Below are 18,000 nucleotides of genomic sequence, written 5' to 3' on the forward strand. Positions count from 1 at the left end.
GGTTGGACCATGTATGTTCATGGTATTGAATAACTGTTCCTCATCTTCATTTGCTTGATCTGGTCTGGGTTCAGTATGCTGTTCTTCAAAGCTTAAGAATTCATTGTTCCCAGTGTCATCCTTGTGCTGATCATATGCAAAAGGTGTACTTGTTCCATTCCCTCCTTCTTAAGTTCGAATTGTCTCCAATTCAGAATCAGCATAGTATGGTCGCAGATCCCCAATGTTGAATATGTGAGAGACTCCATATCGATCAGGAAGATCTACTTTGAACGCATTGTCCCCATATTTCTCAGTAATCTGGTAGGGTCCATCAGCACGTGGCATTAGTTTGTTTTTCCTCTACTTTGGGAACCTTTCCTTCCTCAAATAGATCCATACCCAATCCCCAATTTGAAATTTTTGTGCAGTGGTAGTGTGCGTATTAACTTTCTGCTGATATTTGGCAGTAGCTTGTTCAATGTTTCTTTGGGTCTGCCTATGGATGTTCATCACGTTTTCAGCATGCTGCTTAGCATCCTCATGTGGTCAGCAATGTAAAGGAAGATCAATGAGTGAAATAGGCAATATAGGATTCATTCCACACATACACATTCAAAAGGTGAGATCTTAGTAGCCCAGCTTGGACTCCTATTGTAGGCGAACTCTGCATGACATAGCTTAAGGTCCCAATCTCTTAGATTTTTTTTTTACCAAGGTTCTAAGGATTGACCCTAATGTTTTGTTGGTCACCTCTGTTTGCCCATCAGTTTGTGGGTGATGAGAGGTACTGTACAAAAGCTTTGTGTCAAGCAGTCTCCACAAGGTGCTCCAAAAAGAGCTTAAAAATTTGCTATCCCTATCTGATACTATAGTTCTAGGGACCCCATGCAGCCGTACAACTTCTGCAAAGTAAAGCTTGGCTATTTGGTTAGCATTATCCACCTTGTTACATGCAATGAAAATGGGCCATTTTGGAGAACCTATCTACCACAACCATGACTGCATCCCTGCCTCGCTGTGTCCTAGGTAGGGCAACTATAAAGTCCATACTCACATGTTCTCATGGCCTTTGTGCAATAGGTGGGGGTTCGTACTCTTCTTTGTGGAATGTTATTTTTGCCTTGATGCAAGGCTTACACCTCAGAATGATCTTGCCCACTGTGCCCAACATTTTTGGCCAATAAAAGTGCTTAGCTAACATATCCAAGGTTTTTTGTATGCCAAAGTGTCCTGCTAAGCTCCCTTCATGTACTTCCCTTACTAAAGCTGCTCTTAAGGATGTTATAGGGATACATAGCCTGTTCCCCTTGAAAAGAAACCCCTGTTGAATGTTAAACAGTCCCTGTGGCTGTTGGTTGCACTGTTGGTAAAGGGTACTGAAGTCTGGGTCAGTATGGTACTGCTCCTTAATCATTTCAAAACCTAAAATCTTAGCATCTGAAATAGCTAATAAGTGTGCTCTCCTACTTAGAGCATCTGCCACAATATTAGTTTTCCCAATCTTATGTTTAGCAACAAAGTTAAAGCTTTGAATGAACTCAACCCACCTAGCATGTTTGGAACTAATCTTACTTTGTCCACATATATGCTTAAGAGATTCATGGTCTGAGTGTAAGATAAAGGGCTGCCCCTTAAGGTAATGGGACAAATGTTCTAATGCTCTCACCATGGCATAGAACTCTTTATCATAGGTTGAGTAGTTGATCCTGCTCTTATTTAACTTTTCACTAAAGTATGCTACAGGTCTACCTTCTTTAATTAAGACAGTACTATGCCTGTGTTGCTGGCATCACATTCTACCTCAAATGGTTTACTAAAGGCAGGTAGTCTCAAAATAGGAGGGATACACATGGCTTCTTTAATATTCTCAAAAGCTGGCTGTGCTTCTATGGCCCACTTGAAGGTGTTTCCCTTTGTGCAGTCTGTGATTGGTGTCATAATGGTGCTAAAGTTCCTTATAAACCTTTGGTAAAAAGATGCTAGGCCATGAAAAGACCTTACCTGGGTGATACTAGTGGGTACTGGCCAAGTCTTGATAGCTTCTATTTTTGTAGGGTCTACTTGTACCCCCTGTTTGCCCACTATAAATCCTAAGAAATAAACCTCAGTTAATAGGAAGGAACACTTCTCTAGTTTCCCAAATAGTTTATGCTCCTTAAGAGTCCTATATAATTGCTCCAAGTGGTTAAGGTGTTCCTATACACTTCTACTATACACCAATATGTCATCAAGATATACCACTATAAACCTTCCTAAAAATGGTCTTAGGACCTCATTCATCAATCTCATGAAGGTACTAGGGGCTCCAGTTAGCCCAAATGGCATAACCATCCACTCATACAAGCCATATTTGGTTTTAAATGTTGTCTTTCATTCATCACCTTCTCTCATCCTAATTTGATGATACCGACTTCTCAAGTCTATCTTACTAAACCATTGAGATCCTGATAATTCATCCAACATGTCATCTATTCGAGGTATGGGGAATCTATATTTGATGGTGATGTTATTCATGCTGTAACTATCAACACACATTCGTCATGTTCCATCCTTTTTAGGAACAAGTAAGGTGGGAACAGCACATGGACTCATGCTCTCTCTAACATATCCTCTATCCATAAGTTCCTAAATTTGACTTTGTAACTCCTTGGTTTCCTCAGGGCTAGTTCTATATGCAGGTTTATTGGGTAATGCTGCTCCTGGTATGAGATGAATTTGATGCTCAATACCCCTTATTGGAGGTAATCCAACTGGTAACTCTGTTGGAAAGACATCAGCAAATTGTTTCAACAAGTTAGTGATCCTAGTATCTGGCTGACTACCTTCCCGTTTAATTTCTTTACTAAACAAGAGAAAGGCTAGTCCTTCTCTCTTGATCTCCTTAAAACTCACCTTTCTGTTTATCAAGGACACACTACCTACAGGTCTCTGTGGAAGTAAAGTGCCTAGTGGCTTCTGTGAAGGTAAAGTGGGGTCACTGCCTGCTGGTTTCTGTGGAGGCAAAATTCTGTGGGGTGGTAGGGGTATAAGGTCCTTAAGTTTTCCCTCATGTCTCAGAGTGTAAACATTAGTGTAACCATCATGTAAGGTCCTTCTGTCATGTTGCCAGGGTCTGCCTAAGAGCACATGACAAGCAGTGATGTCTAGCACATCACAAAGCACTCTATCCTTGAATGACCCTATAGCAAACTGAATCAAGCATCTCTTCTTCACATAACCACTAGCTTTGCTATCCAACCATTTCAGCTTATAAGGGTGTGGGTGTGGCTTAGTTTCTAAGTCCAAGGTCTGAACTAAATCCTTGCTAACACAATTAGTTTCACTCCCCCCATCTATGATTAAGTCACAAATTTGGTTCTTGATTTTACATTTGGTTTGGAAGATGTTTTCTCTTTGATCATTGGGTTTGATCCTTGGGGTAGAACGAAAGTTCCTTCTAATTAACAAATTTTGCATATCTGGTTCAGGGTAGACTTTCTCTCTGTCCCCTTCTTCCTCACTGTCCTCAGTACCCCTCAAAAGTCTCCAAGACTCCTTCACCATTTACAAAGTATGTACCATCAGGATCTTCCTCAGATGTTGAAGGCCAAACTAACTCTTCCTTCCCATTTCTGCTAACCAACATGGCCCTGGGTCTACCTACTTCTCTAATCTCTGCCCACTCCTGCACAGTTAAGGCTCTAGCATTGGGACACTCATTCTTAAGGTGACCATGCCCATGATATTTAAAGCAAACAACCCCCTTCAAATCCCTGGGATTTTTGTCCTTAGTGGTATTAGTCATTGGTGGAATCCTATCTGGTGCATTGGTCTGAGTCACTGTGGGTGTTGGTGCTACAACATTTCTTGGGTTATAATTCCTTACTAGTCTGCTGTAGATGCTGCCTATGCTTGGTTTCTTCTTGGAGTATTTCTCTAAGGTAAGAGTATTGCTACAAGCTAGGCTAAAGGTAAGGTTTGGGGTCAACTCTAGCTTCCTCCTCAAGTCTTCCCTTAAGCCACCTATAAACATCCCAATCTTTATCTCCTTAGTCTCATTAGTGTCACACACAACAGACAACCTTTTCCATTCTTGGATATATTCTGATACATTCCTATATTCTTGTCTCAATGTACGCCATTGTATACATAGCTGTTGCCTATAATTGCGTGGGACATGCTTCCTCCTTAAGTGCTTCCTTAACTTTTCCAAAGTATTGATTATCTCCCTGTCCTCCCTCCTTCTTTGCTTCTGCACTCCATCTAGCCATATTGCAGAAACCTTGGTCAGTTTAATCTTGGCTAGCTTAAACTGTTGTTTAGGTGTGGTTTCCTTAAAATCAAAATATTTTTCCATGTTGGCTTCCCAATCTAAGTACACCTCTGGGTCTGGAGAATGTGGGTGTTGTTGAGGTCTTTCCCCTTGATTCCCCATGTTATTGGCTATTGTAATGGCTAACTGTTGGAGTAGATTGGTAAGGGTTTCTATTTTCTCATCCACATCCATATTTTCCAAGGTACTCATAAACAAGACAATGGTAAGACAACTAACAACCAGAACCTACGAGAAGATTTCCACAAAATTTTTTCCAGAGACCAAAACAAATGCACAATTCAGATAATCACCAGCCACAATCTTGCAAGAAACTTTCCCAATTAACAAATTTCCAGAAACAACAATGAATGAACAGATACACAACCCTAATTTCTCAGAACAATTTTCAAGAATCAGATTGTATATACCAAAAATTTTTAAAGGAAACGTAATGTTCAAAAAATTGTAAACAAATGCTTGTTAAATTCTTATCTGTAAGCACAATCAAAACAATCAAGAATTGAATTATATGAATCAATTTATGCGAAAACTCAAAAATTCGATTATCAGACAACAATTTGATATGCATGCAATGATAATAAAATCAGATTTTAGAAATCTTTTCCACAATCAAATGCATGTGATGATTAAATCGAATTCTACAATCTTTAACACAGAATTTAATATCAAGGAAGAATTGAATTTATACTTGTGATTACCTCTTGAAACAAAATGCGAATAATACCTGATTTTCTGATTTCCTTTTTCAAAAAACGCGAAATTACCTATTACCTGGCTTCCTTTGTAACCTATCTTTGTGTCCCTTATCAGAACACGGCTCTGATACCAAGTTGGAACAATTTTGCAGCGGAAGATTGATTATGATTAACTTGTTCACTCACGCTACAAATCAGACAATCAAGGACGGAAGGTTTTCTCGGTCAAATTGGCTGATTTTAAGATGAATTCTAAGTAATCTTTAATGACTACTTATCCTGGAAGAAGACACTGATTCCCCTAAGGAATGCAAGGCCTTAATCCTCACAATTCTCTCAATGATCACCGTGATCTTGGAGAAGTATGAATCTGTGAAGGCTTGAACACATTCAACCTTTCAAACAGAAAATGGCAAAACAGAAACAAACACTTTGTTCTCTGAATGATTACTAGAATCGTTGATGAATTAAAACTGAAACATGTCTATCTTTACAATCTGGAGGAGAGCCTTATTTATAGATTTGGCTTTCATCCTCTAACGGCTATAAAAACAAGAAAAGGGCGCCTAACTTCTAACGGTCATATTAGACGCCTTAAAATAGAGCGTGCTAGGATTTTGGGAACATCCAGATGTTCCTCATTCTTCTTCTTAGAGACGGGGAACACTCAATTGTTCCTTATCCTTCCTCTTTTAAGTACAGGATTATGTAAGCTTTTCTCAAGGCTGGACCATGTATGTTCATGGTATTGAGTAACTGTTCCTCAGCTTCATTTGCTTCATCTGGTCTGGGTTCAGTATGCTGTTCCTCAAAGCTTAAGTCTTCATTGTTCCCAGTGTCATCCTTGTGCTGATCATATGCAGAAGGTGTACTTGTTCCATAGAATCTTACATATAAAGGAACCATCGGAGGTGATATCCAAAGAACCTTGGTAGTCCTCTTGCAACCCCTTGTAGAAAGTTTGAAAGATAAGTCATTCGGGTAACCGATGGTATGGACACCTCCTTTGAAATCCCTTAAATCGAACCCAAGCTTCATAGAAGTTCTCTCCTACCTCTTGATGAAAATGAAATGTAAAGCCTTTGACTAAAGCTTCCCATGTAGCATATTTTCCTTTCTCCTCGGCCTTTGAGCAATCCCTTGCCACACCTTGAAGCGAGTAAGGGAAGCAAATCAATCTTAGTTGCTCATCTGTGATTCCAACATGCATTAGCACATTTCCCTATAAACTCTTCAAGATGAGTAAGAGGGCATTCCAAGTCGGTGCCCAATAATTTATCTTGAGAAATAAAGTTGAAAAATAAGGGCTTGATCTCATGATGCATAGCAGTGATGGTTTGCCACAAAATGCTAGTACCAAGTGAAGTAACATTGGGAAAAAATATTCCCGAATAGATTTTTGACTTGTCATTGCTCTCAAATCACTTAGTTTTCTCCTCCTTTGTCATGCACTCTGTTGACAAGTAAAACCAAAGAACAAAACGTAAAATTCAGGGGAGGGGGGAATAACAAAATGAGGAAACTAATAAGAAGTCTAAAGATTAATTGTAACACCCCTGAATTTCCGACCCCATAAATGAAACCAGAAATCGCGAAGGAAGAGATGAAATTCGGGTGTTACATAAAAGAAAAGGGAGAATAATTAGAATAACGCTAAAGATTAATTAAAAAGGTGAGTAAGTGGAAATTTCGGCAGCATCTTTGCTGAAAACTGAGGATGTAACAAAGATATATAAATGGATAACATAACTAAAATAATCTAAGGCCTTTAAAGCCTTTAAGAATACGTCATGACGGAAAAAATCATCGTCGGCTTCTCAAATCATCAACTCTAACGAGGATCGTGGTTCCAGTGTTAACGCATCGATTTGACGGATACTAAAGGAGTATTCTCACTACTGTGCATCCAAAAAACTTTGCAGTGGAACTATGAATTATACAAGGAGTCACATGGCTCCATACAAAAGAAATTATACAATCCCAAAAGAAAACTTTACAAGTAATATAGAAGGTACAAGCATTAGACAATTTGTACACAATTGTTACGACCGTACTTCGCTCTTTCCCCCAATGTAAAACAAAAAAAGCTCCTATACTTGTCATGTCAAGCTATGATCCTCCTGCTGCTCAACATAATGACCATAGTCAGATGTGTCACAGCAGGAACATCATAGAGAGTCATGAACAAACAACAACAAACACATACATGTCAGTAATTAATGAACTTATAACAATTGAAGTCATTGAACAAAACTATAAACAACGATATAGTATGGCAATAACGAGTCTACACATCTGTCTAAACACCTCTATTTACTCATAATTTCTCTTTCAAACTACTAATCTCTCGAAGTATATTGAAAGGTAGTGGATCCTTTCTCTATTCGTGGCATAGTGACACGGACAAGGGTGTTATCGGCCATCCGGCGCCCATGGCAAAGTATGAGCTCATGCCCCCTCCAGCTGACCCTCTCAGGTCCTACCTTCGAGAAAAACTAACAGACTGGGGTACTAAACCAGTGAAGACGCCACCATATTGGGGTTTGCAAGGCCCGCATGGTAACACCTCAGTCAAGGGGCGGTATCGGCCATCCGGCGCCCGGTGACCCAAGCATGCTCATACCCCCCTTACGGTGGTCCCGTCGGACCTCACCTAGGGGACTACTAAATCAACCAGACATAATCCAGTTGAGTCACGCCAAATAATCATAAATCAAAGCTTAATAAGTAGGAAATCACTTCGATACCACGCACAACCATGTTGCGTTCTCAACTATTTAGAAATCTGTTCTCATAGTCTCTTAAGGCTTTTATTCTACTTGTCTATATCACTATTATGACTATTCACTAGCATGGTTTACTTTTTGGCATTCTATAATTCTAATGCAATGCATATAATCATGTAACATTGATAATACTTTGAAACGATGAATATAATAATTAATTACTGCGTGTACGTACCTGCAAGCGTCACTGCACGACCACAAGTTACAAAAATCACCCAACTAAGGGTCTACTTTCCTCTTATAAACTGGGAACCTATACAAGTTAGGAATAAAACTTATACGTTCTCTTAACTACTTTGTCATACCAACGCCCAAGTAAACACTATCATCCGCTTGAGCTAAGTTTCCAATTGCTATAACACACACATCTCATTCAACACTCGTCATAATCATTGACTCAACAACAATATAAGTCTTTCCATCAATTTAAGAATAAAAGGATTATGTAAATCGTTCCATTACATCAACCATATTTGAGTTATATTGATTCACGTTACCAAAAAAATAACAAATCACACTTGATTCTTACGATGTTAATATAGTGCTAATATGATGATAATGACAAATCTTAAAGTTATAACATCGTAATATCATTTATTACATTCTCCAAGGTTAGAAAGAACTATAGTCAAACATCGTAACAAGTAACTTTAGCAACCATCAATGATAAGTTGACACTATACTCATGATGTAGCTATAATAACAACCTAATAAAAGTACTTGTGATTAACAACAATCAAACAACACTAATTAACAACTATTACTCCTAATTAAGAACCAAGACCACTTCCATAGTCAACTACAAGCATACCATTACCAACTATCACTTATCACAACAATAGATAACCAAACTAAGCCTTAAAACAATTTGTAAAGTTTTCCAATCAACCATCTCACTACCAAATGTAGCATACACACACACCATAAGTAATTTCATCTCCAAATCGAGACCTAGACATGATAAAGATGACATTTTTAACCAATACTCATTTCAACTATTTAAGTAGTAACTCAATAATCAAGTAAACATCAATTTATCAAAGAAATACTTAGAAATCAAAGAATAAATGGCTCATAATTATAGAGTTAGAGAAGGGGAGCGAAAGCAAGGGACTTGTGACGGTGATTTGCACGGCTGGGGTGTACACAGAGGCGGCAGAACCCTTATGGTGGTGCTGCTGGCGTGTGCGGGTAGGAGAAGGTCAGGGCTGCTGCTCGTGGGAGGAGAAACGGGTTGGTGCTGTCGGCTGCTGCTCGTGGGAGAAGGCGCACCTGCTGTCGCTGGTCGTGGAGGCTGCCGACTGCTCACAAGGAGGGAGGAGGGAGTGAGAGAAAGAGAGAAGAGAAGAGAGGGGATGGGAGTGACGGCTTCTTGAGCATTTAGGGTTTTCACGAGTTTTTAAACTTGTTATTACTGTTGTTATTATTCTTATTATTATTATTATTATTATTATTATTATTATTATTATTATTATTATTATTATTATTATTATTATGTTTATTTATTATTAGGTTTATATATTTATTTATTATTAGGTTTATATATTTATTTATTTTTATCTCGATTCATTTTCTTGCGAGACCCAACTAGGAGACTCACCTTCGTGGCTCACACATTTTAATAAAATAATCATTTTGATTCGAACCTCTTTATTTAAGAAATCGTAACTATATTTTTAATATATATATATATATATATATATATATATATATATATATATATATATATATATATATATATATATATATATATATATATATATGTATATATATATATATATATATATATATATGTATATATATATATATATATATATATATATATATATATATATATATATGTATATATATATATATATATATATATATATATATATATATATGTATATATATATATATATATATATATATATATATATATATATATATATATATATATATATATATGTATATACATATACATATATATATATATATACATATATATATATATACATATACATATATATATACATATACATATATATATATATACATATATATATATATATATACATATATATATATATACATACATATATATATATATATATATATATATATATATATATATATATATATATATATATATATATATATATATATATATATACATACATATATATATATATATATATATATATATATATATATATATATATATATATATATATATATATATATATATATATATATATATATATATATATATATATATATATATATATATATATATATATATATATATATATTGCACCAAATATGGTGAGGATTGATCCAAGAAACCGTTTATCCCCTTTAAGAACGTTGCCAAGAACACCTTTGTCACAATGAAAAAACACGAACAACCTTCTGTTTTGTATGAAACAGAAGGGTGACAAGAACAATTCCTTAGAATGGTTCTAAGTCGTGGATGGAGACAATGAACCTTCACTCAGTCCCTGGCCTCCTCCTCACACTCAAGTTAGGATTCACTCTCTTAACTCTCGTGGAAATGACTGAATCCTCTCTTTGCTTCACTCACAAAGACAACACTCAGGTTTGTAATTCCACACAATTACTTGAATGAAAATTTCATTAACCAAAAACTGAACTATGATACAATGAGAATGCCCCTTTAAATAGAGCTTTTCTAACACACTAGTGGAAAAAAACGTATTTTCTGCTAATCATTTGCTGCGGTTTATGTGTATACGCAGCAATAAGTAGGAAAAAGAATTAGAAAAAAAATAGAAAACATTAATTGCTGCGGTTTTGTGTTTGACCGTAGCAAAAACTCACATTTAATTGCTCCGGTTCTTTATTAACCGCAGCAAATACTCCCATCTTCACTTAATTGCTGCGGTTAGTGCTTTGCCCGCAGCACTTGTTGTTTCAAAAACCCGCCATTCTAACGTTAAAACCTAAACCCATGCACGCACAAAATGCTTTTACATGACTGTTGCACTTCTTCATTCACTCATCTCAGAAACTGCCGGTTTTCTTCATCATAATTTGTTCGATTATTGTCTTCAATCTTTCTTCTTCATCATCTTTTTGTTCTTGTTCTTCTTTGATCATCATTCTTGCTCTTCTTACTGCTTTTCTTCATCATAATCAAACTTCAAAACTGCGTCTGTATACACATTGTTGTTGCTCTTCAAACCCACGAAATTTTGAATTATAATTAGTTCTTGCTCTTCTTCAAGGTATAATTTTTTAAAGCTTTTTAGTTCTCAAACCCATTATTGTTCAAGCTTGTGTACGTTTAGGGTACGGTGCTTAGTTTTTTTTATACTAATTTTTATTTTCATTGTATAGGTTATACACTAACCCACCAAATTAAACCCACGACAGTTTAAGGTATTTTTTTCATTTTGAAATATCTCATTGATTTTAATTTCTTTTTATATATGATTGTAAACTGTGGTATGTAATGGATTTGTTCAAACTAATACATATTGTTTGATTTTTTTTATATATGGTTGACTTTAAATAATGGGTTTTGGGACTGTTGTGTAGTTTGGCAAGGTGATAGTGACATTTGGCTTTTGTCATTTTTAGATTATTAGGGGTTGTGGACTGTAAGGGGAGGTAACATATCCGAGTTATGTTGTTTTGAGATTGTGTATGGAAAGATGATAATGATTTTGGTATTTTGATGAATTGAATATGAAATTAGAATAATAATTTTGATTTTGAATGTGATATTGTGACTTTGTTTGTGATTTTAATGGTATGAATTGATTATGAATAAGGAAGTTTTTAGTGATGTCTAAACTCAATTTTAGTGTTGGAGTTCATTGATAAGCCACTAGACCGGATTTTAAGGATGAATTGGACTTATGCTTATTTGTACTCTACGTCTAGTTTGTAGTATCATAAATTTTCAAATAAGATCACTATTATTAGGTTATATAATTTGATGTATATTAAAGTCAATTATAACTTTAAATTTTATTTTTTTAAAAATTTTTAGAAAGATTATTATAATCAAAGAGTTTAATTAAGTACCTTCAAATAATTTGTAGCAATTCTAAAGTGACCAATAATTATAGTTATGAAGTAATCACCTACAAGTTTAAAATGATCAATTTTTATAGTATAATTGAAGTCATCATTAACAATCATAAAAAACATTATTAATTATTAATTTTTATTGTTTTTATATGAATATTATTAATTATTGTTTTGTTTTGAATCAATTAATCACACTAATTAGAATGACAAACGATCGTTCTTGGATGTATGGAAGCATTGAATCGTCGGAATTTATTGATGGCGTATTAGAATTTTGTAATATTGCGGTTGAACATCAAGTTAGGACGGGGGGAGTTGGTTTTTATTGCCCATGTGTCAGTTGTGGCAATGTATCAAAGGTAGATAGTGTTGATATCCTTAGGGAGCACATACTTCGACGTGGGTTTAGGCCTCAATATCATGTTTGGGTTTGGCATGGTGAGGAGGGAGTTTACAAAGAGAAAAGTGTTGTTGAGGACGTCAATAATGTGGCCGATGTCAATGAGGATGTAGTAGATCATGTTGATGGGTATGAGACAGATGAAGAGAATGTCGATGAGGATGTGGATCGTGTTGATGAGATGATGGAGGGAGTCGAGGATGAGTTAGGAAAACGTCCTCGTGTTTTTGACTTGTTGACAGAGGCTTCTCAAAAGCCTTTGTACCCTGGATGTACAAAGTTCACCAAACTAACAGCAGTGTTGACAATTTTCAACATTAAGTCAAAGTTCAATTGGAGTGACGCTAGTTTCACAATGTCATTAGAAGCGTTAGGTGAGTTGCTTCCTGAGGGAAATGAACTTCCAAAGTCGACATATTATGCCAAAAAGCTCATGTGTCCTTTCGGCTTAGAGTACCAGAAGATTCATGCGTGTCCGAATGATTGTGTGTTGTATCGGAATGAAAACGAGAACTTAGAAGAGTGTCCTAGGTGTGGGTTATCGCGCTACAAGCGTAAAGGGGCTCGGGATGCTAAAGGGCCCCCGGCTAAGGTATTGTGGTATCTTCCAATAATACCTAGATTCAAGCGCTTGTTTTGTATAAAGAAAGATGCGTTAAATTTGAGGTGGCATGCAGATAGGGTGAAGAAAGGTCACTTGCTCACACATCCATCTGATTCTCCGGAGTGGAAGAGTATTGATAGGTTGCATAAGACTTTTGGGGATGAGGTTCGTAATTTAAGGCTCGGACTGTGTACGGATGGAATGAACCCGTTCGGCAATCTTAGTTCTCAACATAGTACTTGGCCGGTACTTTTAGTGATCTATAATTTGCCACCTTGGTTGTGTATGAAGCGTAAGTACATAATGCTTTCGCTTCTTATCTCGGGTCCTAAACAACCTCGCAATGACATAGATGTGTATCTTGCACCTCTCGTTGAGGATTTGAGAAAGATGTGGGATGAAGGCGTTTCAGTGTTTGATGCATATGCTAATGAGGAGTTCACCTTGCGTGCAATGCTTTTATGCACCGTTAATGATTTTCCGGCATATGGCAACTTATCGGGGTATAAGAACAAAGGGAAGAAAGCATGCCCGATATGTATCGATGACATGGAATCCACGTGGATTCCTAAGTGCAAACACGTATTCATGCACCATCGAAAGTTCCTCCCACGAGACCACCAATATCGTAAGAAGAAGAAGTTGTTCAATGGGGAGGTTGAGGACCGTGTAGCTCGTCGACCGTTGACCGGTTATGAGGTTTATGAACAGGTTAAGGGAGTTGAGACTGTATTTGGTAAAACGGGGCAAGTGCAAGGAGGTGAAGGCCGATTATGGAAAAAAGAATCAATCTTTTGGAAGCTTCCATATTGGAGAGATCTACAGGTTAGGCATTGTCTTGACGTTATGCATATAGAGAAAAATGTATGCGATGCCATACTCGGGACTCTCATGAACATTCCGGGTAAGACAAAAGATGTTAGGGCCGTGCGAGATTGGTTTGAATGTAAGGGTCTTCGTCCGGAGTTGTGGGCACATGTTAAGGTGAGTAAGAAAAGAAATAGAGCTGATGATGAAGTTGGTGACAATAAGACGAAGATGCTTAATGACAAAGTTTATTTGCCTCCAGCTTGCTACACATTATCCAAAGCAGAGAAGCGGACATTTTGTGAGTGTTTGTATGGCATTAAGGTTCCGTCTGGGTACTCATCCAACATGAAGAGATTTGTTAGCCTAAATGGTGAGCTGAAGTTGGGAAGCATGAAATCTCACGATTGCCATGTAATGATGCAAGTGTTCTTACCAATTGCAATCCGTGGAATAATGCCAAAACATGTGAGATATGCTATTACCGAACTATGTTCGTTCTTCAACACAATTTGTAGTAAAGTTCTTGATCCCTTTAAACTTGATGCACTTCAACTCGACGTGATTGTAACTTTATGCAAGTTTGAGATGTATTTTCCACCTTCTTTCTTTGACATAATGGTTCATCTTATTGTCCATCTCGTTCGTGAGATCAAACTTTTGGGTCTAGTTTTTTTAACGTGGTGTTATCCTTTTGAAAGACACATGGGTGTTTTACAAAACAAGGTGAGGAATCCAGCACAACCCGAGGGGAGTATGATTCAAGGCACTGTGAGCGATGAAATTAGTAACTTTATAGCCGAGTATTTGGCCATGGCAAAGCCTATTGGACTTCCCACCTCTAGACATGAAGGAAGGCTTGAGGGAAAAGGAACAATTGGCTCCAAATCGGTCACACCTCCTCGAGAAAGCCTTCTACAAGCACACTTGTATGTGTTGCATCATATTCCGGAAGTTCATCCTTTTTTGAGTGAGCATTTTGATATATTGCGCGCAAAACATCCTTCTAAAGGGGATAGGGCATTGATGCAGTTGAATAACAAGACGTTTATTAATTGGTTTCATAATCGAGTAATATCCGAAGAACTCAAGGGTGTATCCGAAATTGTTAAGTGGTTAGCTTTTGGTCCTCGTGATGATGTCAACAAATATGAGGGTTACGATGTCAATGGCTTCACATTTTGGACTGAGGGTCAAGACAAGAAGTCATCGTATCTACAGAATAGTGGGGTTTCTATTTTGGCGTCATCTACATTTTACGCGAGTGCGAAGGATCAAGCGCCGGTTGATGCTAAATTGGTATACTACGGGCGGGTACATGAAATATGGGAGCTTGACTACTCTACTTTCAATATTGGTCTTTTCAAATGTAAGTGGGTAGATAATAATCGACGATGCATAAAAAATGACGACCCTTGTGGATTCACTCTTGTAGACTTAGCTCGTTTGCGTGATAGTGATGAGCCATTCATACTAGCCACACAAACCAAGCAAGTATTCTACATTGTAGACCCGTCTGATAAAAAATGGTCTATTGTTGTACCGGGAAAAAGAAGCATTCTTGGTATAGGTGATGTTGAGGATGAGGAAGAATATGAAGCTTTTGAAGACTCCCCTCCCTTTATCAATCCAATATCAGTGGATCAAGATGATGTAGATGATGTAGATGTTGGTTATATGCGTGTAGATCACACGGAAGGAATACATTTGAATTAAGTGATTCAAAAGGTATGAATTTAATAGTCATATAAAAGTTTTTTTGGCACTTGGTTTGTTTTGCATGAAACTTTACACAGAACACTTATTTGTTATATATTATTGTGTTGAACGTACGTATTAGAATTGTAAATCATAGTCATATTCCTAATATTACTTAGCTTATGTTCTAATATATTTCTATTCATACTCTTTCAGGTACTGATATATAATGCATCTATTCAGAGACGAAATTGTCCCCGAGATTGAGACCTCAGATAATGAGCATCGTAGTTACGACAGTGAAGAGGACCAAATTGTGAGATTCGAGCGTATGACTGAAGACGGTCCACCTCTCGAATGGATAGCAAGAAAGGTACACAAATTCGATTTTATGGGTTTTGTATAGGTTTGGTCAAATGATCATGAAAAGAACAAGAAACAACCACAAACACTTAAACATAATTCAGATCTAGCAAACTGTCGACCAGCCCTCCTTCGGCTCAGCTTCTAAGAGTCCACGGGGATTGTTAGAATGGTTTTAGGACCTTGATAGCTAGATCCAAGTACCAAGATTCCATTTACACTTTAGCCTAGGTCCTGGATGCATAGGTTTGGTCTCCACGTGTCGTGCAAGGTGGTCTGGTCACTAGTTTGATGCTGTCAATTTCGCGTTTTTATTTGTCAATTTCGCGCGTAAAGTAGGTCAAACATGGTTTGTTATGCACGAAACTTGGCACACAACACTATTTGGCATATATTATTGTGTTGAAATGGTTAGACTTGATAATAATAGTCATATGCTAGAAATTAGAAGTTAAGTTGCAATTTTATGCGTTTTTAAGCGTTTTTGTCCATTTCGCGCGTAAAGTAGGTCAAACATGGTTTGTTATGCACGAAAATTGGCACACAACACTATTTGGCATATATTATTGTGTTGAAATGGTTATAATTGATAATAATAGTCATATGCTAGAAATTAGAAGTTAAGTTGCGATTTTATGCGTTTTTAAGCGTTTTTGTGAATTTCGCGCGTAAAGTACTCAAACATGGTTTTGATGCGAAACCGGGGCTGATTAAGGCCTTGGTTATGCAAGGATTAATGTTGTGCGTAAGCTTTGATTAATGACACAGTCAAAAACTACAAATGATCATGAAAAGAACACGAAACAACCACAAACACTTAAACATAATTCTGATCTAGCAAACTGTCGACCAGCCCTCCTTCGGCTCAGCTTCTAGGAGTCCACAGGGATTGTTAGAATGGTTTTAGGACCTTGATAGATAGATCCAAGTACCAAGATTCCATTTCCACTTTAGCCTAGGTCCTGGATGCATAGGTTTGGTCTCCACGTGTCGTGCAAGGTGGTCTGGTCACTAGTTTGATGCTGTCAATTTCGCATTTTTATTTGTCAATTTCGCACGTAAAGTAGGTCAAACATGGTTTGTTATGCACGAAACTTGACACACAACACTATTTGGCATATATTATTGTGTTGAAATGGTTAGACTTGATAATAATAGTCATATGCTAGAAATTAGAAGTTAAGTTGCGATTTTAAGCGTTTTTAAGCGTTTTTGTCCATTTCGCGCGTAAAGTAGGTCAAACATGGTTTGTTATGCACGAAACTTGGCACACAACACTTTTTGGCATATATTATTGTGTTGAAATGGTTAGACTTGATAATAATAGTCATATTCTAGAAATTAGAAGTTAAGTTGCGATTTTATGCGTTTTTAAGCGTTTTTGTCCATTTCGCGCGTAAAGTAGCTCAAACATGGTTTGTTATGCACGAAACTTGGTACACAACACTATTTGGCATATATTATTGTGTTGAAATGGTTATACTTGATAATAATAGTCATATGCTAGAAATTAGAAGTTAAGTTGCGATTTTTTGCGTTTTTAAGCGTTTTTGTGAATTTCGCGCGTAAACTACTCAAACATGGTTTTGATGCGAAACCGGGGCTGATTAAGGCCTTGGTTATGCAAGGATTAATGTTGTGCGTAAGCTTTGATTAATGACACAGTAAAAAACTACAAATGATCATGAAAAGAACACGAAACAACCACAAACACTTAAACATAATTCTGATCTAGCAAACTGTCGACCAGCCCTCCTTCGGCTCAGCTTCTAGGAGTCCACGGGGATTCTTAGAATGGTTTTAGGACCTTGATAGCTAGATCCAAGTACCAAGATTCCATTTCCACTTTAGCCTAGGTCCTGGATGCATAGGTTTGGTCTCCACGTGTCGTGCAAGGTGGTCTGGTCACTAGTTTGATGCTGTCAATTTCGCGTTTTTATTTGTCAATTTCGCGCGTAAAGTAGGTCAAACATGGTTTGTTATGCACGAAACTTGGCACACAACACTATTTGGCATATATTATTGTGTTGAAATTGTTATACTTGATAATAATAGTCATATGCTAGAAATTAGAAGTTAAGTTTCAATTTTATGCTTTTTAAGCGTTTTTGTCCATTTCGCGCGTAAAGTAGGTCAAACATGGTTTGTTATGCACGAAAATTGGCACACAACACTATTTGGCATATATTATTGTGTTGAAATGGTTAGAATTGATAATAATAGTCATATGCTAGAAATTAGAAGTTATGTTGCGATTTTATGCGTTTTTAAGCGTTTTTTTGAATTTCGCGCGTAAAGTACTCAAACATGGT

The 18,000-nt window shown here is 36.8% G+C and overlaps 1 protein-coding gene and 1 non-coding gene across 2 annotated transcripts; one reads left to right on the forward strand and one right to left on the reverse strand.

Annotated features, from left to right (window-relative positions):
• Window positions 1-2,607: 2,607 nt before the first annotated feature.
• LOC130799312 (uncharacterized) lies at window positions 2,608-3,438 on the reverse strand. Its single transcript, XM_057662413.1, has one exon. The coding sequence runs from the start codon at window positions 3,436-3,438 to the stop codon at window positions 2,608-2,610; it is 831 nt and encodes a 276-aa protein (XP_057518396.1).
• Window positions 3,439-5,975: 2,537 nt separating this feature from the next.
• Window positions 5,976-6,080, forward strand: LOC130800568 (small nucleolar RNA R71). Its single transcript, XR_009039445.1, has one exon. It is a non-coding gene; the product is annotated as a small nucleolar RNA R71 (small nucleolar RNA).
• Window positions 6,081-18,000: the final 11,920 nt, after the last annotated feature.

This window comes from Amaranthus tricolor, chromosome 14 (assembly GCF_026212465.1).
Source record: "Amaranthus tricolor cultivar Red isolate AtriRed21 chromosome 14, ASM2621246v1, whole genome shotgun sequence".
NCBI classification, from domain to species: Eukaryota; Viridiplantae; Streptophyta; class Magnoliopsida; order Caryophyllales; family Amaranthaceae; genus Amaranthus; species Amaranthus tricolor.

Excerpts from the sequence above, each read along its gene's own strand:
- LOC130799312 (XM_057662413.1), bottom strand. The coding sequence starts at position 3,438 with ATGCAAAATTTGTTAATTAGAAGGAACTTTCGTTCTACCCCAAGGATC.